The sequence below is a fragment of the Panthera tigris genome, chromosome C2 (assembly GCF_018350195.1).
Source record: "Panthera tigris isolate Pti1 chromosome C2, P.tigris_Pti1_mat1.1, whole genome shotgun sequence".
NCBI lineage: Eukaryota > Metazoa > Chordata > Mammalia > Carnivora > Felidae > Panthera > Panthera tigris.
In genome coordinates, this window is record NC_056668.1 from 57,650,729 (window position 1) to 57,675,241 (window position 24,513).

At 39.9% G+C, this 24,513-nt stretch overlaps 1 protein-coding gene across 4 annotated transcripts in view; it reads left to right on the forward strand.

The window, feature by feature from the left end:
- CD96 (CD96 molecule) overlaps window positions 1-8,287 on the forward strand; it is a 95,549-nt gene extending 87,262 nt beyond the window's left edge. For 3 of the 4 annotated variants that reach the window (XM_042957253.1, XM_042957252.1, XM_042957251.1), the window contains exons 12-14: window positions 787-873; window positions 4,678-4,801; window positions 6,729-8,287. In XM_042957253.1, coding sequence (XP_042813187.1) covers window positions 787-873; window positions 4,678-4,801; window positions 6,729-6,837 — 320 coding nt within the window. In that variant the 3' untranslated portion in view covers window positions 6,838-8,287. The remainder of the gene's footprint in view (window positions 1-786; window positions 874-4,677; window positions 4,802-6,728) is intronic. The other variant, XM_042957254.1, reaches the window with a different exon arrangement.
- Window positions 8,288-24,513: the final 16,226 nt, after the last annotated feature.

Consider the following 24,513-nt stretch of genomic DNA (forward strand, 5'->3'; position numbering starts at 1 on the left):
GGTCAAGGAGTATAATGACCTGCTTTATTTGGGCAGAGGAGGAAAAGCAAGGACAGGTAAGAAACCAATCTCAGGTATTTAAAAGTGTACCTTGATGATGAAAACAGCAATAAATAGAACCAAAATTTTTCCCAGTCACGATCATTCAAAGAAGATAGAGACCAAGTCTTAGATTTTTTTTCCTCTATTTTATTTCACAATGAAATCTACAAAATAGCATTACTCGGCTAAGCAAATTCATTAAAATTTTATTTTAAGTGTTAATTTTCCATTAGAAAATGAGATGATTTGTCAACAGAGATTTTTCTACTAAAATGTCGCAAAAGAAGTTTTGTTGACTTTTTCAAACACATTCGAGTGGGAGAATTGGTATTTTGAGTGGCTGGACCCCTGATGCCCTGGGAGAATAGAGCTAAGTCAAATTTTTCTATGGCTCCAACATAAGACATTTTCCCATAACCACTTAAATTTCTCATGGAGATTCTTTAGCAGATATTGTTTTGTTATATGTGCTATACAGCTTCTCTCTCTCTCTCTCTCTCTCTCTCTTTTTTTCCTCTAAACCAATAGAAGGTTTCACTCCTTTGGTAGCCGTTAGATCCTAAGATCCTAGCCTTGCTATAAATTGGTCCTAAGAAAACTTTATACATAGTACCATAGGAGCATTTAGGCCATTAAAATTGAGCCCTTCCAAGTAGCAAGTGAAATCTAATCATGATTCTACACCGCTTGATGGGGTTGAGGTGACTATTAGGATCAGTTCGGGTGTGTCCTATATATCTCTAGGTGATGTCTTCACCAGCACAACCAGAACATCTTCAGAAGTTCCCACAACTGCCAAATCTACTAACAACAGTCACATCCATATCACTGGTGAGTCATTTACCTGTTTAAAAAATTGTGTGTCTTACTCACTCAACAAATAATTTGTCGAGTACCTACCATTTGCCAGACCTGGTGTCGGTTGTTGGATATACACTGTGAAAGAAGTAGATCTTTCTCGTTTTGTATGTAGAAGAGACCTGCGTAAACATTGGCCTTCTGAAGATTATAATCTATTATGGATGATATACAGCAAGTAATCATATAATTAATTTGTGACAAATGCTATGAAATAGTACAAGGCATTGTCAGAATATAACAGAAAGATCTGATTCTTACTGGGAACAAGAAAGGAGCCTCTGAGGATATATTGAAATTAAAATCTGAAAAATGAGGAAACCTAGCCAAGTGAAAAGTAGTGAGAGCATTTTATCCTGCAAAAATATATCTGAGACCAGAAAGATTGTTGGAACAAAGAGTATTTATATAATTAAACTAATAACATTTTGTCAATACTAAATATGATTTCTTGTTTTATCTCATAAGAGATCAAGGCCCTCCTAACCCAGGGGCATTATCAAGTCTTTCACTTCAGGAGGTGGTCACTTGACTGGTGAATGTTCCAGTTGGGTGCCCAGCTTATTTTGCATCGAAGGTCATGCAGTCCTCAGATCATTGGAGTATCATCCTGCGCACCACACAGCACTAGGACTGCAAACTGAAGGCCCAACAGTGTCTTTCAGATATTGGTGGCTTAAAACTGCCTGGTTCAGTGATGGGCAAGATTGGAGCCCTGCTTCTCCATTGAGACATTCCTGAAGTCAGCGGTCTCATTTTCTGTATTTGGTAGGGAGAAACATTTTAAGCATTGATGTAAGACCCCTTTAAAACCTTTTGTTCTTGGGGTGCCTGGGTGGCTCAGCTGGTTAAGTGTCCAACTCTTGATTTGGGCTCAGGTCATGATCTCACAGTTCATAGGATTGAGCCCCATGTCGGACTCTGCACTGACAGCATGGAGCCTGCTTGGGATTCTCTCCTCTCTCTGCCCCTCCTCTGCTCTCTCTCTCTCTCTCTCTCCTTCTCTGTAGCTCTTAAAAATAAATAAACAAACATTTAAAAAGTAAAAAAATAAATAAAACCTTTTGTTTTTTTATGTATCTGTAACTTTGGGAGTAAAATGTTGTGTCCCACCATGTTACCAGTGTAGAGCCTAGTAAATTTTGACTTGACTAAAGTAGAACTTTGTGTAGTCTTGGGTTAGCCATCTGTATGATTGTTTCCCTTATGATTGTGATAGTCTAGTCTTTACCAGTTCCACTACTTCCATGAACTATTGTGAACTAGTCACCTGCACATACAACATAGCAAATGGGTGTGCATTATAGGATTACATGGGCTTCCAGAGTGCCCTCAGCATGTGCTTGGACAAGGCTGAGGTAGGGTGAGCCTCAGGAACATCCTAAGTCTCTAGGTGTGTGTCATAAACATGACAATGTCATATGGCTGCAGTCTAAGCTATGTAATACATAGAAAAGACTTGGTAACTAATATTTTGAACCCAGTTTTGCCTATATATTTTGAGACTTTGCTTTATAAAAAGCAGTATAATAAATCTGAGACAATAAAAGAAATTAAAAACCTGGTCTCTACCTACAAACAGTTGACAATTTAGTTGAAGGAATAAAAAAATTAATCCAGATAATTCTGACATAAACTGGATATTTTGCCCAAATGATCTACATAATCTGAAGAGTAATCAATAATGTATAAGGAATTTCACTGGAGTGTTACTAGAAATAACAAAAGCCTGGGAAAAATTTAACCCTTGAATGTTAAGAAACTAATTAAATAAACCATGATATGTCTATACACTGGGGAACTAACCACTCATTTAATCAAATAAGATAAAGCTCTATATACCTCCATGGAAAACATTCCAAGAGCATTTTTTTAAGAGAAAGAAGCCAGTGACAGAACAACTTGTATAGCATGCCCTCATTTGTAAGAAAAGAAATACATATTCATTATATATATATAATAAATATAAATATATATAATATATAATATATATGTAAATGTATATAATTATATATAAATATATATGTATATAATATATATAAATATGTATATAATATATATATATATGCTTAGATATGCATAGAAAATTTCCAGTAGGATACATAATTAGCTATTAAAATGTTTTGCCTCTAATGTGGGTTACCAGCATCTAAAGCCATAAGGACACTTCCTTTTTCATTATAGTTTTATATTTCTATACTGTTTTTTTTAACATTTTAACATTTTTAACATGATTTTAAAATGCTTTTCAAAAAGGAAAATATTAAGTAACTATGTAATTATAGACATCCCCTTTTATTGTCTGCAGTAAAATCAGTCTTATTTCCTAAGAGAGTTAATTTTCTTAATTCTTCCTTCATGTTAGAAAAAAAGTAAAACAGTCTGGAATATGATATTTACATTGCCTCTGGTCTAAAATCAACAATATTTGAAAGTCTTTGATTCACACAGCTTGACTTAGTGTTCAAATGCTAGAAATGTAATGAATAAATTGAGTGTGGCTATAATCAGAGGGGTAAGAAAAATCAGTCTACATTACACACCACTATAATTTCTACCAGTCCTTTACTTTTTTTAATGTTTATTTTTGAGAGAGAGAGCAGGGATAGGGCAGAGAGAGAGGGAGACAGAATCAGGCTCCAGGCTCTGTGGTGTCAACACAGAGCCCAACGCGGGGCTCGAACTCAGAGACTGCGAGATCACGACCTGAGTTGGCTTAACAACTGAGCCACCCAGCAGCCCCTCCAACCCTTTACTTTTGACTTCCGCCCTTTGCAGACCACAGAAAGAGCAAAACTATCTGGCTTTTGCTTTACTCCTTTGGTCACTTCTCCCCTTTCTATTGCCTAAATGTAGAGAAGGAGGAAGAAGGAAAAAGAGGGACAGTGGTAGAAAGGATTAAAAACTCTCTATTCTGGATATCATGCCTCAAGTGACATCCAAACGAAAAGTCTTAGGGGCGCCTGGGTGGCTCAGTCGGTTAAGCGGCCGACTTCGGCTCAGGTCATGATCTCGCGGTCCGTGAGTTCAAGCCCCGCGTCGGGCTCTGTGCTGACAGCTCAGAGCCTGGAGCCTGTTTCAGATTCTGTGTCTCCCTCTCTCTGACCCTCCCCTGTTCATGCTCTGTCTCTCTCTGTCTCAAAAATAAATATATGTTAAAAAAAAAAATTAAAAAAAAAAAAAAAGAAAAGTCTTAGATGATAGTCTCTTGAGCATACAATTCTATAGGTATTATCCAGGCCTTCTCGATTTGGGACTCTCAAGGCATTGGAATGTTACAGTTATAATGCCTTTTACTCTTTCTTCCTCCTCCTAATACACTCAATAAATTCCATAAAGCATTTAATGACTCCTTAAAGAATAGGAGAAGCCAAAGGTAGGGCATTATTTCACATATAAAATTTCCTCTACTGGAGTAAATTTGGGATACAAATCTACAGCTTATCACTTTTACTTCTTCCTTCTTTCAAATAACATTTCATTGCCATCATGTGCCAGGAATTGTTCAGGGCCTCAGGAAAATGAAAGGGAAAAAAAAAAAAAAAGATGGATTCTGGAACATTCTAACATTCTAAGAAAAACATTCACATAAACAGTAACCTCAGAAACTCAAAAACAGAAGTGAGAACAAGGTATAGATATGATCCCAGAGCATGACTGGAGTCAGTGGTGGACCTTGCAGAAAACATGTTCCAGGTAGGAGAGAGAGTTCAATTAGTCATGCTTTCTAGTTGCCAAAGTTTGACATGAAAGTTCGTCTCTCTATGCCCTTTGCAGGTATCGTGGTTAATAAACCTAAAGACGGAATGTCCTGGCCAGTGATCGTAGCAGCCTTGCTCTCTTTCTGCATGGCATTGTTCGGCCTTGGAGTGAGAAAATGGTGTCAGTACCAGAAAGAAATGTGAGTATCATACTGAATCTGCAGGAACAGAGATGGTTTCTCAGTACAAAACATTCACGCAGCACTTGAAGTATCACTCCTGTCCAGAGTTCCCCTCCTATGTAACTGAGGAAATGAGGCTTGGGGAAGCTCAGAGAAGCTTCCCAGTTTGCTGAGCACCACACACAGCTGGGACTAGTTACAGAACTTGTGACTTGGGGTCCCCCTCTGTTCAGTTGGTGACACTCGTCAGATGGGACAAGTCAGTGGGCATGAAATGAGAACTGAGCCTTGCCTCACCTCAAAAACTAAAACTGATTTTTCTTTTAATCTTCATTATTTTTTTCATTTTCATGCATCTCTGAACTGCCTGGGCCCAGCTGGGCCTAGATGCTCAAGTGTGAAATTGAGTGAGAAAGGTAATTTTAAGAAACTCCATCTGCTTTTCAGCAGAATGGGCTTTTACCGCCCTTTTCCCTTTTCCCCAAGGAGAAAAGAAAGTAAATGGTGGGTTGCCCCCCTTTTGTCTTATGGAAATATTTTCCAAAATTCTTTTCCTTTCAATCAGCAATCTGCAATGACATGTAAGATTAAGCCTCACTTTTCTGACTTGGCTATTTGGGATCCAGATTAGACTATGATTGGAGGAGACCCTCCAACATAGAGAGCGTCTCTTCCACATCTCTTACAGCTACTATCTAAGATGCCAGTGCCCACTGTGCAGGACCTTCTACTTAAAGTATCCTTGAGCACTCTATAATCATGTGCAGGGAGTGTTTCGTGGTGAGAAAAATAAAACAAAATTAAAAAAAAAAAACAACACTAAACCAGTAGTCAGAAATTCTGGACTTTTATCCAAGGACTACACTTTGGCTACCATATACCTTGAGGAGTTCTTAATTTCCCTGAAAAAACACAGATGCAGATTTCTTAGAATTTTTTCCACCTTTTGATATATATTGTCTATGCGAAAGCATCAGAAAACCAGGTAATAGGCATCAGATATTTTTATTAAAGTGAGAAAATGGGAATCTGAGATTTTGAATTGATTTTTTTTGATTATTCTGTATTCAGATGTTTGTGTTATATAGAGATGAGAGTCTCTCTTTCTCCCTCCCCCTCTCCCTCTAAATTTTTGGAGAGATTAAGGTGCTGTGGATTTACTGAGAAGAGTTGGAGGTGTTTGAGTCAGAGACATAAATGTTCTCACAGTTGTATTTCTGTGTCCTGATGTCAAGAGAGCTGGAGCATTTGTGCTGCTCACATGGAGGCCTGATACACTTCAAAGAGATGAGTTGTGCTAACATGAAACATTATATAAAGATGCCTTTAAGAATGTTCACAGATTCAGATGTAAGGGATTCTGGCATTAACCATCCAGTACCAACCAACTCAAGGACTCAGAAGAGCTTTTCTTCCCACCTCAAACCTATCCCCACAGTATACAGCGAATGTGTGGGTGAGGGCTGGGGGTAAGGTTGGCAAAGGGATTATTTGAACAGCTTCAGTCTTTGGTCCCAGAAGTTAAAAATTGTGTCTCCGGAGGAGTGTTTTAACCCACATAAGAGAAACACCTCTTCTATTAAGAGGCAGTTGCCATGGAGAGTGTAGGTTCTGGTTCAAAGCCTTAAATTGCTGGTCTGGTTCTCTTTAGCAGGTTGCTGAAGACCTCTGAGCCTCAGTATTGTCTGTAGAATGGTGAGAACAATATCCAATCCCTAGATATGAATTAAATAATGTCATGATAAAAATGCTTTGCCAACTATAAAATACCATATAGATATTAATTAGTGATACTAAAATAATGCAGATAACAAGCAGAAGGTTATGCAAGGAAAAATTCTGAGAGGACCGGTGGGCATGTCTCTTGCTCTGTTTCCTACTTCCCTACTTCCTTGAATCACCGCCTCACATTCTCAGCAATGAAAGAGCAATGTTTTGTTCCTAGCATGGAAAGACCCCCGCCTTTCAAGCCACCTCCACCCCCCATCAAGTACACTTGCATTCAAGAGTCCATTGGAAGTGATCTGCCTTGTCATGAGATGGAGACACTCTAGTCCCTTGAGATTTTGCCATAGAGAACTCGGCTAGAATCCTGCAAGAAGGTGGACATTGTGCTTTATTAATATAATTGCCCTCGAGCCAAGCCTGTACTGCAGCTGAAGTGGATGTCAGAAGTGAATGACCTGTTTTCCAAGCAACCCACCCTCTTTCATCTGCACATGCCTGAAATTGAGCTAGAGTGAGAGGTTATGTCACACCCATACCCAATGCAATCTGCAGAGATTTTCTTGTTTATGTTAGAAGTGCAAATCAGACTGCTGTTGTTAAAAAGTATTTGCAGTGTTTTTATTTTTCATTTTCGTTCTCTGACTGAGGTGATGACAATGGTTTCAAGCATATGTCCATGCCAGACCCTCTTCTTTTTGGATATCTGCCACCATGCTGAGCTATTTACCAAAAGTGTGATAATCTCTGAGGTTTGTTGCATTTCCTAAGAAAATTACAAAAAGAAGAAAATGTGCAAGTTCTAGCAAGAGTTCCAAATAATTGCAAGTTGTCTTTGTACTGAAAATATTTTGCTTGTGGAGGAAAACAGAATACCTTGCACAAGAACACCAGTCCCAACCCCACTTCCTCCCACCATGTTCCACCCAGCCTTCTGCCCCATGGGATGAGGAAGGATCCAAGGGAAAATTAGCTAATGACCAAGTAGCCTAGTAGACACAGGTAGCACTTCACTTGCCTCTAAAATGATCTGCACTAAGAATGGTCTCATCCTTAGCTTTATCTGTACATATGTGTGTGTGTGTGTGCATCTATCAGACTATTACAAACTGTTGTGTGAGTAAATAGGTAGCCTAACCCCAAATCAAATCCTGTAATTCTTGTTCTCTTTTTCATCTGGGGACTCTCCCGTTCATCCAATCTATACGTTTTGATCTGTCTTGAAATACGTACAGGTTCAAATCAGACTAGCATTGATGAATTAATCCTGCTTCTCCCGTGTTTTACAAAATAGTTCAAACAGAATGCAGAGGTGATGGAAAAGAAGCCTAGTTAGCCAAACTTGTTCTGTAGTCAGCAATAGTTCCTGAGTGAATAAATTGCTGATGCCCTTTGTCCCTCTCAGCCACCCCCGAACCTCTGCCCTAGGAAGCAAGAACAGATGTTGCTGTCAGATATGATAGGGAAATGCTGCAGGGATTTTAATCTCGAAAGGAACATTTAGTTCCTTTGTGCTTTTCCCTGACTATGTGTGAGAATAACTCGGAGAGTGTGTTGATGCTTTTTGAACATCATGGCTGTCCTACTCCGGAACAATTCAGTCAGAATCCCTGTGGAATGAAGTCCTGGCATCAGGACTTCTGGGTGATTCAAGTGTTCAGCCGGAGTTGAGAACTACTGAACCAGCGGAAGTCCTTTCTCATTAATCAGAATCTTGGTGGGGCGCCTGGGTGGCTCAGTCGGTTGGGCGTCTGACTTTGGCTCACTCAGGTCATGATCTCACAGTTCGTGAGTTCGAGCCCTGCGTGAGGCTCTGTGATAACAGCTCAGAGCCTGGAGCCTGCTTCAGATTCTGTGTCTCCCTCTCTCTCTGCCCCTTCCCCACTCACGCTCTGTCTCTCTCAAAGATAAATGAACATTAAAAAATTAAAAACAAAATCAGAACCTTGGTTAAGTGCTTATTTCTTGTGGTGACCAGCCTCCAGTGTGTCCTGTGTGATCCTTGCCTCTTATATAGTCCCCTGTGATAGTGACCGCAACTGACTTCTGTAGCTGACCAGGGCTAGGGTAAGGCAAGCAAGACACCTAGGGTGTAAACGGTAAAGAGGTGTTCAAATCCGGGGCCACACTCTTCCATGGGCTTGTAAATGAGTACCACTCCCAGGCCTAGTATAACCAATAAGAAGTCACCAGAGTGCGATTTCCAAGGCTAGGTCATAAAATACGTTGCGGTTTCTACCTTGATCTCTCTTTGACCACTGTGTCTGGAAGAAGCCAGTTGTCGTGACGTTGATGACACTCAGGCAGCCCTGTTGAGAGGGCCACCCGTCAAGGAACTGAGGCCTCCTGCTAACAGAAAGTATCAACTAGTGAGCCATCCTGGAAGCACCTCCTCCAGCCCCCACATATGTCTTCAGTTAACTGCAACCTCAGTTGATCCTTTGACTGGGACCTCGTGAGAGCCAGAACCGCCCGGCTAACCTCTTCTGAATTCCTGACCTGCAGACACGGTGTGAGATAATAAATGCTGGTTCTTTAACACCACTGACTTTGGGTGTGATACGCTAGGCAGTAATAGATGACGAGTACAGCCCAATGAATGGCAAAATAAACTAATGTTTGCCTGCCTAAATTGCCCTCAATTCCTCATTAATTCTCAAGAAATAAATAAGACTAACTTCATATACGTATGACTGTTGCTCCATATGTAGTCATTTTTATTTAATACAACCTAGTCTTTGGTAATTTATGTTCAGGTAGTTGTGGCTTTGTTTTACTGTCTCATTAGAAGGCATGAAAACAAGCAGAGGGGTTAGGGTGGAAGGGGCAGAGTTGGAGGATGTTTAGATTGTTTCAGTAAAGGAATGGACACTTTTACAGTACAACACAAATCCATGTCATTCTTCAGTCTGCCCTATGACAGATGTCTCACAGTGTTTTTAGATCAGCTCCTCTTGGAAGTGCCCCTCTTTTGTCTTAGAAATAAGTTCTGGTCGGCATTTGCAAATTCGTCTCCAGTGTGAATACAGTGAGTATCTGCTTACCCCCGAGAGGGACATGCATTCGGTGGGTCAGAGGAATTCTTGACAAATCTGCAAAATAAAGACACTCGAGATGCTTTCCAGGCAGGGCTGGGATCTTGATCTCCCTCATTTGACTAAAATGACATGGCCATCTCACCTGCACCTTAAAATTGTGTGTAAGTTCATAGAACCTGTCTTCAGCCAGCAACCCCTCCCTCCAGAGGTGGAATTACTTCTTTCCCACATAAGAAACAGCAACACTAGGGGCACCTGGGTGGCTCAGTCGGTTAAGCGGCCGACTTCGGCTCAGGTCATGATCTCTCGGTCTGTGGGTTCGAGCCCTGCGTTGGGCTCTGTGCTGACAGCTCAGAGCCTGGACCCTGTTTCTGATTCTGTGTCTCCCTCTCTCTCTGACCCTCCCCCGTTCATGCTCTGTCTCTCTCTGTCTCAAAAATAAATAAATGTTTAAAAAAAAACAAAAAAGAAACAGCAACACTAGAGTCGAATCTCCAAGGTTTCTGCGTGTCTTCATCACTGCCTTCATTTTCACTGAGACGAAGCCATGCATAAGCATTTTCACACCTATTTCCAAAGCACAGTGTGTTAGACGCACTTGTTCAGAAATATCTGCTTCCTTACCCATAAACAGCCCTTGACTTTGGGCTTGACCATGTGATTTGTTTGTGACAGTGGAATATCATGAGTGTAACTAACCCAAGACTTGAAAGGTGCTTGTATGATTGGACTCACTCTCTTGTTCTCAGCCATTACCATGAGAAGAACATTTTCAGTCTAGCCTGCTAGCTCCAAGCAGAAGAGAGACCCATACAGCAGAGCAGAACCACCCAAGCCAAGCCCAGTCTAGATCAAACACCCTCCAGTCTACCTCAAAGGTACATAAATTAAATATTGTATGCTCCTGAAATTGTATAACTGTTACACTGCATTATTATAACAATGATTAACCTATAAGGTCCAGAGGTAGGTATATTTTGGTTCATATGCAAATATGGTTCATATTTTGGCTCATATGCAAGTCCAGAGGTAGGCATATTTTGGCCTATATGCAAGTGCCTAGAGAGAGAGATAAAATGTGCATTCATCAAATAGTCTTTTGAAAAAAAAAATTCAACCTAAGTTTTGTTTTAACTGAAGAATATGTGGTTGGCTGGACCAAATAACTTCGCATTATAGGTCTTTAAAATCATAAAACCTTTGGCTAGGGTGGGCATTAGAGGTCATATTACAAAAAAAAGGAGTTAAGAAGCTCTGTGAAATTGATTTGCCCAGTATCACATAATTAGAAGTGATAGAGCCAAAATGATGGAAATCCAATGTCTGATTTTCTAGTCCACAGTGTGATCAATCTCCATTATATCAGAATATTTCATTGCTTTGGTGTCTCCTTTTACTATAGACAAGAGATGTTTTGTGTGCATTTAAGTAAATATTGATTTTTTTTAATGCCCAAAATTGTTGACAGAAAACAAAGAAAAGTAGAAATCATTGATCCCTGAGGGTAGAATGGCCAAGAAAGTGTGGGAGGAAAAAAAAAAAAAAAACAAAAAACGACTAAGAAAAGAAAAAAGATTAATCAAGATCAGAAGCCAAAAAGTTTAGAGAATCTGACAAAGGCCAAAGATAATGAAAAGAATGTTGTCTCAGAAGCTCTGAACAAGTGAAGAGGTTCTCGAGGACAGCCCTCTTGGCGTTCTGATTTAAGGGTGTTGGCTTTGCTTGAACTTGAAGATTGACTCCGCAGAAATACAGAAACTTTGTTCTCTGAGGGCTGACAAACACAGCCTGAGTTTTTGGCAACAGCAAAGCTTGAGTGTGCAGCAGAGACAGCTGGAATGGTGAGTGAAAGTTACCACCATGGGAGAAAAAGACATTAACTGGCAGAAATGGGCTGATGTACCAAAGAGAAACACAAGATGAGATGGTGAAAACAGGTCACTTTATCTCCCAGCTCCTACATAGGGACCATTTTCCTGGCATTCTGTGATTACTCACAGAATGCCAGGAAAGCATGAGCAGAGAGCAGGAGACTAGGTCCTTAGGCAAGATCAGGGCCAGAGCACGCTTTTGAAATTACTCTTAAACTCGGTCTAGTGCTTCGGTGATGGGTCTGGACATTAGTCGGGTGCAAATTAACACAGGAATGAGAACACGGAAGAACAGAATACAATTTTTTCTCCTCCACCAGCAACTTTGTACTCTTCTAACCTCTGTTAATGTTCTTCGCCTGGTCGGCTCACTCACATTCCTCATGTTTGCCCAACGGCTCTGTGAGATTGTGATTATAGGGAGGCACACTGAGCAGAGTAACAAATCCAAGATCACAGCATAAAGAAGAGAACACGGATGGGGTTGCATCCAGCTACCCTTGGTAAATGCCAGGTGCATGTGCACTTTTGCCTTGAACTCTGTCAGACAACTCCCAATTTACTTTCTAAAGAAGTCCTAGCAACAAATAAAACTGATTACGGTAATAAAGCCATTCGGCTGTCACCAGAAAATACTCAAAATTTCTGGGAAGGCAGAGCAGAGGGGATGGAACAACAGTTACATGAATCTTGACGAAAGATTTGGTGGTGAACCTGATAACCTGGGAACCACGCACAAGACGTAGCCTCTCTATGCTGCACTTTTTCTGGTCAAGGCATAAGTATCTGCTCATGCTGAATGGTAAGAGGAAAAGAGATTTGAGAATCCCATCTGTACTGGGTGTTGTATGGAAACCAATTTGACAATAAATTTCATATTAAAAAAATTAAAAAAAATAAAAAGTTACTGGAATAACAGAAAAAAGAAAAAAAAAAAGATTCCCATCTGTGGTAAAACCATTTTTTGCACCACTAGGTTGGGATCAGCATAATTTTACTCTTATAGGTAATTGGGTCGCATTGGATTTTTGTTATACATAAACTGTTGCACTGATTCAGAGGGCATGCTTTGATGCCTCATAGATCTGAATCTGGCATAATTTTAATAGGAATTGATTTTAATTTCTGTGGCCAGTTAATAGAAAAGTATGACAAGCACTGTTCCTGAGTACCTCTTTTAGATGGCCATTTAGGGTTTGTAGATTTCAAACTCAAGAAACTGATATAAAAAATATCTAAGAACCACACCCTCCTTGCCTTCAGTGAATATAGAATTTAATGGGAGAGACAGATATTTAAACAAATAAAAACATATGAAAAGAAGAGAGATGAATAGAGAAGAGGGTATCATATCAGGGACAGAGTATGAGAAATATTTTCAAAAAGCTTCAGAGAGGAGACTGTCAGTAGAGGCAAAGGCATGAGACATAGTTACAGGACTTGAAAACCTTACCTAAGGATTACATATACAAAGAATATAAGAAGGACTAAATAATGAAAATCTCTTAACATAATTTACCATATAAATAGGGCTTAAGAAGAAAAATATACAATTACTCTTAAAAGGTGAAGATGCTTAAAAGGCCTTTGGCAAAATTCTGTGCCCATTCTTAAAACTCTTGAGAAATGGTATATTTCCTTAACCATATGTTTATACATAATATGTGTGCATATCTATATCTATATATATGTACATATATATGCTATTATAGTGCATAGATATTATTACTATATAGTTATATTTATACATATACTATGGTACATATACATATATATGTGTTATAATATAGTCATAGTGCATATATACTGTAACTATTACTACAAATATAACTATAGAAATATGTATGTGCTGATACAATGAAAACAAAGATGGACACATTGGACTACTTAAAAATAAAGCAATTTGCATGAAAAAGATCAAAGTCAAAGGCAAATGATAAACTAGGTGAAAATATTCACAACATATATTACAGATAAGGGGTGATAAAGAATTTACAAATATTGAGGATAAATAAGTTTTAAAAACCTGTGGGAAAATGAGCCAGATATGAACCAATGATTCACAAAAAAGAGATAAAAATAACTTGAAAAATTGTTTTTATTTTTACATTTAATTTAAATCCAAGTTAGTTAACATACAGTGTAGTACTCGTTTCAGTAGAACCCAGTGATTCATAACATGCATATAACACCCAGTGCTTATCCCAACAAGTGCCCTCCTTAATGCCCATCACCCAATTAACCCATCCCCCCACCCACCTCCCCTCCATCAACCCTCTGTTTGTTCTCTGTATTTAAGAGTCTCTTATGGTTTGCTTCCCTCTCTGATTTTATCTTATTTTTCCTTCCTTTCCCCTATGTTCATCTGTTTTGTTTCTTAAATTCCACATATGAGGCAATCATATATTTCTCTTTCTCTGACTTATTCAGCTTAGCATAATACATTCTGGTTCCATCTACATTGTTGCAAATGGCAAGATTTGATTCTTTTGATCGCTGAGTAACTGAGTAACCCTCCACAGTATCTATATACCACATCTTCTTTATCCATTCATCAGTCAATGGACATTTGGGCTCTTTCCATAATTTGGCTATTGTCGACATTTTGTAAAAATAACTTAAACACTTGAATAAATTCAGTCCTTGATATTAAAAGAAATGCAAATTAAAACTTCATGAAGACGCCATTTCTTCCCCATTCATTCATGAAGAATTTCAAGTGTTTGACAGCATGCTCTCTTATCAAGGCTGTGGAGAAACGGTTACCCTCACATGTTGTTGAAGGGAATGCCAAATGGTACAACCACTATGGAGAGGAATTTGACAATATCTAGGAAAATCATATAGGAAGTTATCCTCTGACTTAGCAATTTCTCTTCAGGAATTTACCCTGAAGCTCTACTTCCAACAATATCAAATTTCATATGCACAAAGTTATTCTTGGTGGCATTATTTGTAACTGCCAAGAATTGAAAACTATCTAAATGTCCAAACATAGGAGATAGGTTGATTACACTATAGTAAATACACAAAATGGAGAACTGTACAGCTGTCAAAAGAAGAAAGAAGAAAATCTCCATTGACTGGTATAGAGTGATTTCCATGAGATAGTATTAAGAAGAAAAAGCAATGTAAAAAGACTGTATAATAGGTCACCTGTCCATAAGAAAGAAAAATTATAAATGTATAATTTATATAATACGATGTCCAACCATCCTTCATTGGTGGTGTTAATTTTGATTGTATATGTGTGCATGTGTTGTGTTTTAAGTATATAGACATGGCTATCTTTCCCAGGTATGTCTTTTTTTTTTTTTAATTTTTTTTTTTTTAACGTTTCATTTGTTTTTGAGACCGGGAGGGACAGAGCATGAACAGGGGAGGGTCAGAGAGAGGGAGACACAGAATCCGAAACAGGCTCCAGGCTCTGAGCTGTCAGCACAGAGCCCGACGCGGGGCTCGAACCCACAGACCGCGAGGTCATGATCTGAGCCGAAGTCGCTGCTTAACCGACTAAGCCACCCAGGCGCCCCACCAGGTATGTCTTTTGAAAGGACCAATGAACAAGATATTCTAGTAGCAATGAGCACACCTGGCACTCAAATTCTGCTCAGTAACATAATTTCCTGCTGAAAGGAATCAGAACTTTTCTTTTTTTTTTTTTTTAATTCTTTAATGTTTATTTATTTTTGAGAGAGACAGAAAGCAAGTGGAGAGGAACAGAGAGAGAAGGAGACACAGAATCCGAAGCAGGCTCCAGGCTCCGAGCTGTCAACACAGAGTCTGACACGGGGCTCAAACTCAGGAACGAGCCTCGAGATCATGACCTGAGCTGAAATCAGAAGCTTAACCGACTGAGCCACCCAGGCGCCCCGGGAATCAGAACTGTTCAAAGCAGTGTCTGATTGAGGGCAAAGAAGATATAGTATGATATGGAGTATTTTGTTATGTCAGAAAATAAGAACGTATTCCAAAAAACACTGGGGTATACCCGAGGGATGTAAGAGTTAGCTTGAAGGGTCTCCTATTGGCTAAATCTAGGATAATTTGAATACTGATACAATTAAGTATACTGATGAATTGGAAACCATTGAAAAAAAAAGCTGAAACTTATGAGTCCTTACCAGTAATAGATGATTGGTATATAGGCAAGGAGAAACAGAGAGAAAGAGAAAAGGCAGGGGTGGGGGGTGGGGGTGGAATCACAGTAAAGATGGGATCAGGCTAGATTCATCAACAACTGCTAAATCAAGGAGGAAGTTTTGATGACAATTACTGTATTTACATGGTCTCTAAGGATTTGCCAGAAGGATGCTTATTAGTTACAAGAGAGGGAAAAGAAACAGTAATTATGTAGTGGAGAAGTTAAATGACAACTTGACCAAGTGATCAAAATGAACATCGCCAGTGAGGAGTAGATGAACATAGCGCTCCTCCAGATGTGATACCCTAGGACACAATATCACCTATGCAGTATTAAAGCAGAGAACAAATAAACTGAATCCAATCACTGAGTAACATCAAATAAATACAAAACAGGAGATGTCTAAAAGATGAAGAAAGGCTCTCGAAAATATTCCAGATTAAAGGACGTAAAAGGATATGCCGATTCATTGAAATATCTAACCTCAGACTGGATCCTTTACTGGAGGGGAAGAAAACCTACGGAGAAAATCTGACAATTCAGATCTGACATGTGTCAGATCAGCTGACAAAATCAGACTACGGGCAGAAGACTAGAGGAAGGTATTGACAACTCTGCTGTGGTTATGTAAGAGAATATTCTTATTCTCAGGAAATACATACTGAAGTATTTAGGGGTAGATGGCCATGTATGTATACATATGTATACATATATATGTATGAGTATGTATATAACATATGTATATATGTATAAGTATGTATATAATGTACTCTCAAATGGACGTGTGTGTGCGCGTATGTAATACACACATACATTCATGCATGCACATATACGTACAGAGAGAAAAGCAGATGGTAAAGATATTAACAATAGAGGATTCTAAGTGAAAGGAATGTCTGGGGTTTTTTTTCTGTTTTTATTTTTGCAGTCTTTTTTAATGTTTGAAATTATTTCCAAATAGAAAATTTTTTTAAGTGCTTAAGTAAGACCTAATAAATAATGCTTAATTTTACTCGAAACCAGCCTACCTTATCAGACTTCGCAGCCCTTAGATGATATGATAAGACACAAAGATCTTTTAGGTCGAGGAACTTTTGCTTGACTATTCTCTGGGAGTTATTTCATCTGAAATTTCAGGAGAAAATAAATGAGGATTGATCATGCAAGTTGGCTGTTTTTATTTCATTTCTGGGTCTTATTCTGCCTTAGGTACTGGCTGGGATCCACCAAAACTTCAATCAATTTTTCTTTCTTAAGGAAATGAATAGAGCCCTTTGATTTTCCCAGGACTCCGGGGCAAGCTTTTCCTCTTACCATTAAACCATTTCATATCAAAGGAGACTAAGCTGTGTCCCTCCAGACTTCACCCAAGAGAGAGGCTTCAGTTCTTCCTAAAACCCTCGGGCAGCTGTTTTTGTTGATACCCTGGTAGAAACTATGGAAACAGATCCCTCACTCAGAGCAGTGGCAGATGTAGGCTTCCCCAAGCAGAAGCTAGGAGTAGAAGGCCCCTCAATCCCTTCCCTTCTCTTCCTAGATTACTTCGTCCGTCACCCACAAATGTTCGATAAACAGCTTGACTGATACATGTTTGTTCAATAAATACTTCATTTGAAGATACTCTCTGTTTTACTGAGACCAAACTTTTTCGTTTGCTGTTTTTACTGTATTTAGTGCAATGTTTAAATGAAAGTTTTCAAGGGGCGCCAGGTGGCTCAGTCGGTTAAGCGTCTGACTCTTGGTTTCGGCTCAGGTCATGATCTCACGGTTCATGAGTTTGAGCCCCGTATCGGGCTTCATGGTGACAGTGCAGGGCCTGCTTGGGATTCCCTCTCTCTCTGCCTCTCTCTGTCTCTCTTGCTCCCCTACTCGTTCTGTCTCTCTCTATAAATCAATCAATCAATCAATCAATCAATAAACTTTAAAATTTTTTTAATAAATAAATGAAAAATTTTAGGTAAGGAAATGCCAGCCATGAACTCCTCTCGAATGTCCTTAAGAGTGTTGAGTTGTTTTGTACAACTCAGCACGCTCAGAGTGAGGGCAAGGCCCGGGACAGGTTAGCACTCAAATACTGTCTGAATGAATGACAGGGGACAGTGAATGGGTGACTAGGAGAGAGAAAAATGCCTTGTGGAACAGAGAATTTAGCTGAAACAGGACTCAACATGGTGAGCTGAGTTTTTTTTTTTTTTACTTACTCTGTGTCACAGATGAATACATCCACTTAACATCTATGTTCTTCAGAATTTTCTTGGGGCACGTCAGCCAGACCAGGGCCTCAGTCTGGGTGTTTGGCAGTGATACCTTAGATTGAACAGGCCTCTGGATCAAAGTTTCGCTCAGTTTGATAGAATCAGTCATGTATCCACATGTGCGGAGGAAAGGCCAGATCCTGGGAACCAGTGAAGACTAAAATAAGTACATATGAACACCACGAGGGGTGATGGGAAATGGGGAGATGTTGGTCAAACGTTACAAACTTCCTGTCTGTAATAAGTTCTAGGGACCTAACAAACAGCATGGTGACCATAGTTGACAATACTGTATTTTATACCTACGAGTTGCTGAAAGAATAGATTTTAAATGTTCTCACATTAGCAACACCAAAAATGCACCTAAGCAAGGTGAAAGGTGTGTTAACTAACCTTATTATGGTAAACATTACCCAGTACACACGTAACAAATCATTACATCATACACCTTAACCGTACACATTGGTATGTGTCAATTATGTTTCAATAAAGCTGGGAAAATAAAAAAGAACACCAGTTAGCCAGGTGAGGAACCATGGTCTGAAACTTTGAGAGCAAGAACAGATCTCAGTGGGTCAAAGGATAGCCATGGAATTTCTACAGGTGAGAGTCTTCCCTAATCAAGTCAAGAGCAGAGAGTTCAGCCATAGAAAGGAGATCTTTGATCCTCTCCTCTCTTTAAGGAGGCTGTTATGTCTCTGATGGCAAGAAAAATTTAGCCCATATCCTGGGTTTTCAATCTGCTGTTGCCCCACGTTGCCTAAGGTTTAGAAAACGGACACTGTTTCAAGCTTTGGCCTCAAATCCACCCATAGTCTTGTACTTTGCTGAACCAGGTTGGAGAATGAACCAAGAGAACTTTACTGTGTATATCTGGATTCTTGGTGACTTTCCCTCAGACCTGAAATTTTCATATGAGGGGACATGAATGCTCATCAATACGAATATGTGCCAGGAAGGGCTCCAAGCCACAGGATAAACTTAGCACATCTAGAACATAATACATGTATAGATATAATATACATGTATAGATATAACAAAATTTGAATGGATTCATAAAAAACAAACTATGCAACTTGAAAGAAATGTCATGATCAGTGCTTGCCAAATGGGGCTCTGGGCAGTGTGCACATCCTCTTCTTCATGCTTGGTGGAAAGGTTGAGAAGTTCTGCCCTAGGACTGCACACGCACCAGTCCTGTCACTGTGAAGCTGTTGGAAGCCCAAAAAGGTGACCCCCATCCAGGTCATTCATACTCCTCATTCTGAGAACTTTTAGCAAGTGTTTTCTGAGGCTGGCTTCCTGAGGTCTGAGCATCTCATCCTGGGTACCAAATGTGAGGAGGGGCTAGAGAACATTTTGAGCTGTCTCACAGGTAAGAGTGTGTGACTGGTTTAAATCTCTATTAGAAAACTCCCAAGGGGCGCCTAGGTGACTCAGTCCATTAAGTGTCTGAGTTCGGCTCAGGTCATGATCTTGCAGCTCATGGGTGTGAGCCCCGCATTGGGCCCTGTGTGGACAGTGAGGAGCCTGTTTGGGATTCTTTCTCTCCCTCTCCTTCTGCCCCAGTCCTGCTCTCTCTCTCTCTCAAAATAAAATAATAATAATAATAATAATAATAATAAAGAACTCCCAAAATCACATCTCAAGATTTGGGGGATAGCAGCATGGTTTTAGGATATCAGGTACATATTTACATATAAAATGTTCCACTAGACCCAGTTCTAGCAAAGAAGTCAAAGTGAGGAAAGGTAATAGAGAAGAGAGAAAGGAAAAGCTTAACTCTGAAAAGGTAAAAAAGTATTTGCAGCTGGAATGGGTGGAGGAACAAAATATGGTTCAAGAGACCAAAAAAACTCATCTAGTCTAATCTATCAAATGCTTCAACCTCTTCTAACACATTACTATCATCCTCTTGTTGCCAAACTTGGCTTGGATGTTTCCAATTGCAGGGACTCATAACTTCCCTTATTTCATTCTGTTGCCTAACGCTGACTGCTAGAACATTCATTTTTATACTTGGCTGAACAGAAAGATGTGTGGGATAAACTTTACTTTCTTTTTTACTGATGCTACTAAAAGGAAGCAGAAGCTGTGGGGACCGATAGATTGTTAAGACAAACTACAACTTCTGCCATGAAGCAAGATGTGTGGCTGGGTTGGGGAGTTACCTGCAGAAAATTAAGCTAATCAGAATCCTTTGATACCAAATTGTCAAACAGCCAAGAAACATACTAAAGTCTTGACTATAACCTACTATTCAGAGAGCGTGGATAAGGGAAAAACACTAAAGACTCATTATTTCTATTTGTACTAAAATTTATATACCATGTTTTTTTTTTTAAATTGTTAGTCAAAGTAGATTTCTCAAACTTGTAATTTTGTTTTCTTTTAATGTTTTTTATTTATTTTGAGAGGCAGGAGTGGTAGAGAAAGGGGGGAAGGGGAGAGAGAGAGAGAGAGAGAGAGAGAGAGAGAGAGAGAATCTCAAGCAGGCTCTGCTCTGTCAGCACAGAGCTCGACATGGGTCTCAGTCTCACAACACGAGACATCATGACCTGAGCCAAAATCAACAGTCAAACACTTAATCCACTGAGCCACCTGGGCACCCCTCAAACTTGTAATTTTAATATTAAAATTGGGAGAGAATGATAGTATCTGCTCTTAATTGCTCTGATATTTACTCCACAGATAATGTGTCATCATGTAATTTCCACCTAATGTCTGCAACCCCAAATACAGAGTCAGGTCATTAGAAAGAATGCATTCTTCTTTAAGATCAAATTTGCTAAGTAAATAACAAAGGTACAAAAACCATTCTAACTGTGACTGAAGGTCAAGTGTTTACTAGTTTACAGTAGTACACACAAGCTCTCCTAATAGTTGATGTCATTCACAATGCCAAGAACCTTGAGGTGGGATAAATAAGGACAGCAGTTGGTGTTCCTGGCCACTTAAGCCAAGATCAAGCATTTCTGCCAAAACATGCTTCTCTAATTGCATACATTTACACACAATATGGATAAGAATTGGTTACTTTTCCATTCGTCCTAGTCTAACTTTTTTTTTAATGTTTGTTTATTTTTGAGACAGAGAGAGACAGAGCATGAGCAGGGGAGGGCCAGAGAGAGAGGGAGACACAGAATCCGAAGCAGCTCCAGGCTCTGAGTTGTCAGCACAGAGCCTGATGCAGGGCTTGAACTCACAGACCGAGAGATCATGACCTGAGCCGAAGTCGGACGCTCAACCAATTAAGCCACCCAGGTGCCCCGTCCTAGTCTAACTTTTTTGACAGAGAAATTGACATCTCAGAGTCTTGATATAAATAAAGCATTTGGGACATTAAAGTCCTTCTGGGAGCTTTTTAAAGGGCAGGAAAAGAGGGGTCACCCCCAGGGGATTTAATTCAGTAGCGTTAGGGGGGTGTAACGTAGGAATCCGTATTTTTGCATAAGTTCCCCTTGGTCTTACTGGTGGTGCTGGTAATGGGCATCAGTTTTAGGGTAATTGAAACTGAAAGGAAATTTACCGTGTGCATGAAGTGTGCCTTTAGTACCAGAAGGTGGCTCCATAACATATTAAATCAGGCATTTTGCCACTAGTTAACTAGGTTTTGAGGCCTTTATTTTCTCTCAATTACCTTTTTGGGAGGTAAGGAAGAGCTGAAAAAGGCAAGCAGAAAAGGATTCAGGAATGTGGTGTGTGGAAGGAATAAATGGATATTAAATGAATTTTAAAATCATCACTGGTTATTAGCTCCTCTCAAATGTATTATAGCAAGTGTTGTTGCTAAAGGAAATTTTCCTTGAAGTATACTAAACAAAACAAAACAAAACAAAACAAAACAAAAAACCCCAAAACTGGATGTCCACTAAATATAAAAGACACAGAGGCTCTCAGGATCTTCCTGAGCACTAAGCTTTCAAACCTGGGACAAACAATCTTATGGCCGGCTACTACCACTATTCACTCTCATTGACAGAATCCCAGTCGTGAGCCATAAATTCCTGGTGGACGGGAGGTGATACCACACACCAACACTTCCTGTTTCAGCTTCTGCTGCCCTCTTTCCCAGTTCCTCAAAGACACTCAGCTGGGTATCAGCAGGGCATGGGTCACAATGACATGGTGTCTGGCTCCAGCCTAATCAACAAAATAACCGGACCCCCAGCTCCCGATTGCACCCGTGATGTCAGAAAAGTCTGTGATGCACCCTATGGGTTCCTAAGGCAATGTTCTTGGTTCCCGCCCTTTCCTTGCAGGCTCCTGAATGTCTCGAGTTGCAACAATGATGTCACTCTTCCTGGAGGTAATTGCTGCTGCTGTTCACCATGTCCTCAGCACCACCCATGTTGGTGACATTTCTTCATCCTACTCTGATCCTTGTTGCACAGTGTTTCAGCTTGAATTGGGGAAAGAAGGTCTGGAATGACTAGGGATAAGCTCTGCTGATGTGAGACACAAAACAAAGCAGCCTACATCCCATATATCAGTTACCTGCCTCCTCATGTCAGTCCTTCACCCTCCCCACACCCTCCTGGCAGGACAAAAAATATATATATATATATATATAAAGGAGACACCACAGTGGAACTCAAAACATCCTGTAACCTCACTCACCTCTTGGCAATGCCACTGGACTAAAAGCATTCCTAGATTGTGATTCTCTTTGAGGTCTGTTCCTTTCCCATCTAGCACACAGACTGGGAGGTAAGATTGGGTCTTGGATTTGGAGGCCAGAGACAGCCCCAGCTGCACTGTCATTAAGTCAACATATTCCCCCTGTGATTTTTAGGGTGCCTTCAATCACATAAAATCCAGGCTGTCTAGCCCTGCCAATCACACATGGCCAAATGGCAAGCCTTTTGGGTGTTTGCTCTGGGACCCTCACTGTTCATTTATGACATGATTCCAAAGAACACGAACCCTGTTAGACACTTTCAAAATAGAATGTAGCCTCCAAAAGAGGGCAAAGCCTGCAGTCACCTCTTCAGGAATTGAGCGGGGTCCTTGATCAAGTAATAGACAAAATGTCCAGAAAAGAAAACGAAGTTTGCAGATATAGAAACAGATTTGGTAGTAGGTAACAAAAGTGGATGAACAATTTAATGAGACTTGCAAGTGATAAAAAATTCTTTCAGAGCTAGTCAGCCTGTCCACTCGGGCTCTAGAATTCTACATCTTTGGAGATGAGAAGTGGGGATGAGAGGCAAGCACCGTAATTAAGAAAGTCTATGCATTTCCTCTCTGTGTGCCAGAGTTTCTGCATGCTTTCCCACTTTTTTCTTGCTTAGATGACTGATGCCAATGATTTACTTGGAAGACTGTGTTTCTCCATCTGTTCTTCATTATACTGACTTATCTTCCTAAAGTACAATGTGAGTCATTTTACTCCCCTTCTCAAAAATCTGCAATGGCCTCTTTTGTCTATGGGGCGGGGGCGGGGAAAGGTTCACAGTCTTTAATATACTTTGGTCGTAAACAATCTTTACCAGATTTAAAACACTAATAGGTAACATAGAATGGGAAGCCACTGGCATAGTGATCAAGAGACTTGGTGTCACAACTCTGCCACTAACTAGCTATGAGATCGTAGGCAGAATTACTTTCTAAGCTTTAGTTGTCCTTAGTAAAATGGGGATAGTGATAGTTAACTCACTGGGCTGTTGTGAAAGTTCAGTGAGAATGAATGAGTCCTATTTCCCACTTGTTCCACGTACTACCACTGTAGGGGATTTTCCATTTTTCTTTCTCTGCCATTCACTGTCATAGCTTTGCTGCTCATGGTTTCTCATCAGCACATCCCTTTCTCACTCCAAAACCCTCCACCCATTTTCCACTTGCAGAAACTTTTTTCAGAATTCCAGTCTGCATTTGAATGCCTCCTCTGATAATGCATCCCTTGGCCCTCCCTACCCCCAGTCATCAAATTGTATTTGTCATCCTCTACGCATCTCTATCACCCCTTCACGCCATATCACAATGTGTAATTCACAGATTTCACTCCCTTTTCTCCTGAATCCTGTATTATCTGAGATTCCTCAGATGCCAAATTTCACTTAACTTTTCCTCCATTCCTAGCACCTAGCAGAAATATTTGTACATGATAAGCTCTCCATTCCATGAAAATTATCCCAGTCCTTCCATTAGTTTGGTCCTCCATTCCCTTAGTAACTTTTATAATATATTGACTAAATCCCAAACATTACTTTTATTTTAAAATTATTTTCCCAGAGCCCAAATTTCCATCGACTGATGAATGGATAAAGAACAGGTGGTATATTTATATAATGGAATACTACTCGACAATGAAAAAGAATGAAATCTTGCTATTTGCAACAACGTGGATGGAACTAGAGGGTGCTATGCTAAGCAAGATAAGTCAGTCAGAGAGAAACAAATATTATATGATTTCACTCATATGTGGAATTTGAGAAACCAGATGAACATTGGGGAAGGGAAGGAAAAATAAGATAAAAAACAGAGGGAGGCAAACCATAGGAGACTCCTAAATACAGAGAACCAAGTGAGGATTGCTAGAGGGGAGGTGGGTAGTGGGATGGGCTAAACGGGTGATGGGCATTAAGGAGGGCACTTGTTGGGATAAGCACTGGGTGTTATATGTAAGCGATGAGTCACTGGGTTCTACTCCTGAAGCCAAGACTACACTGTGTGTTATCTAATTTGAATGTAAATT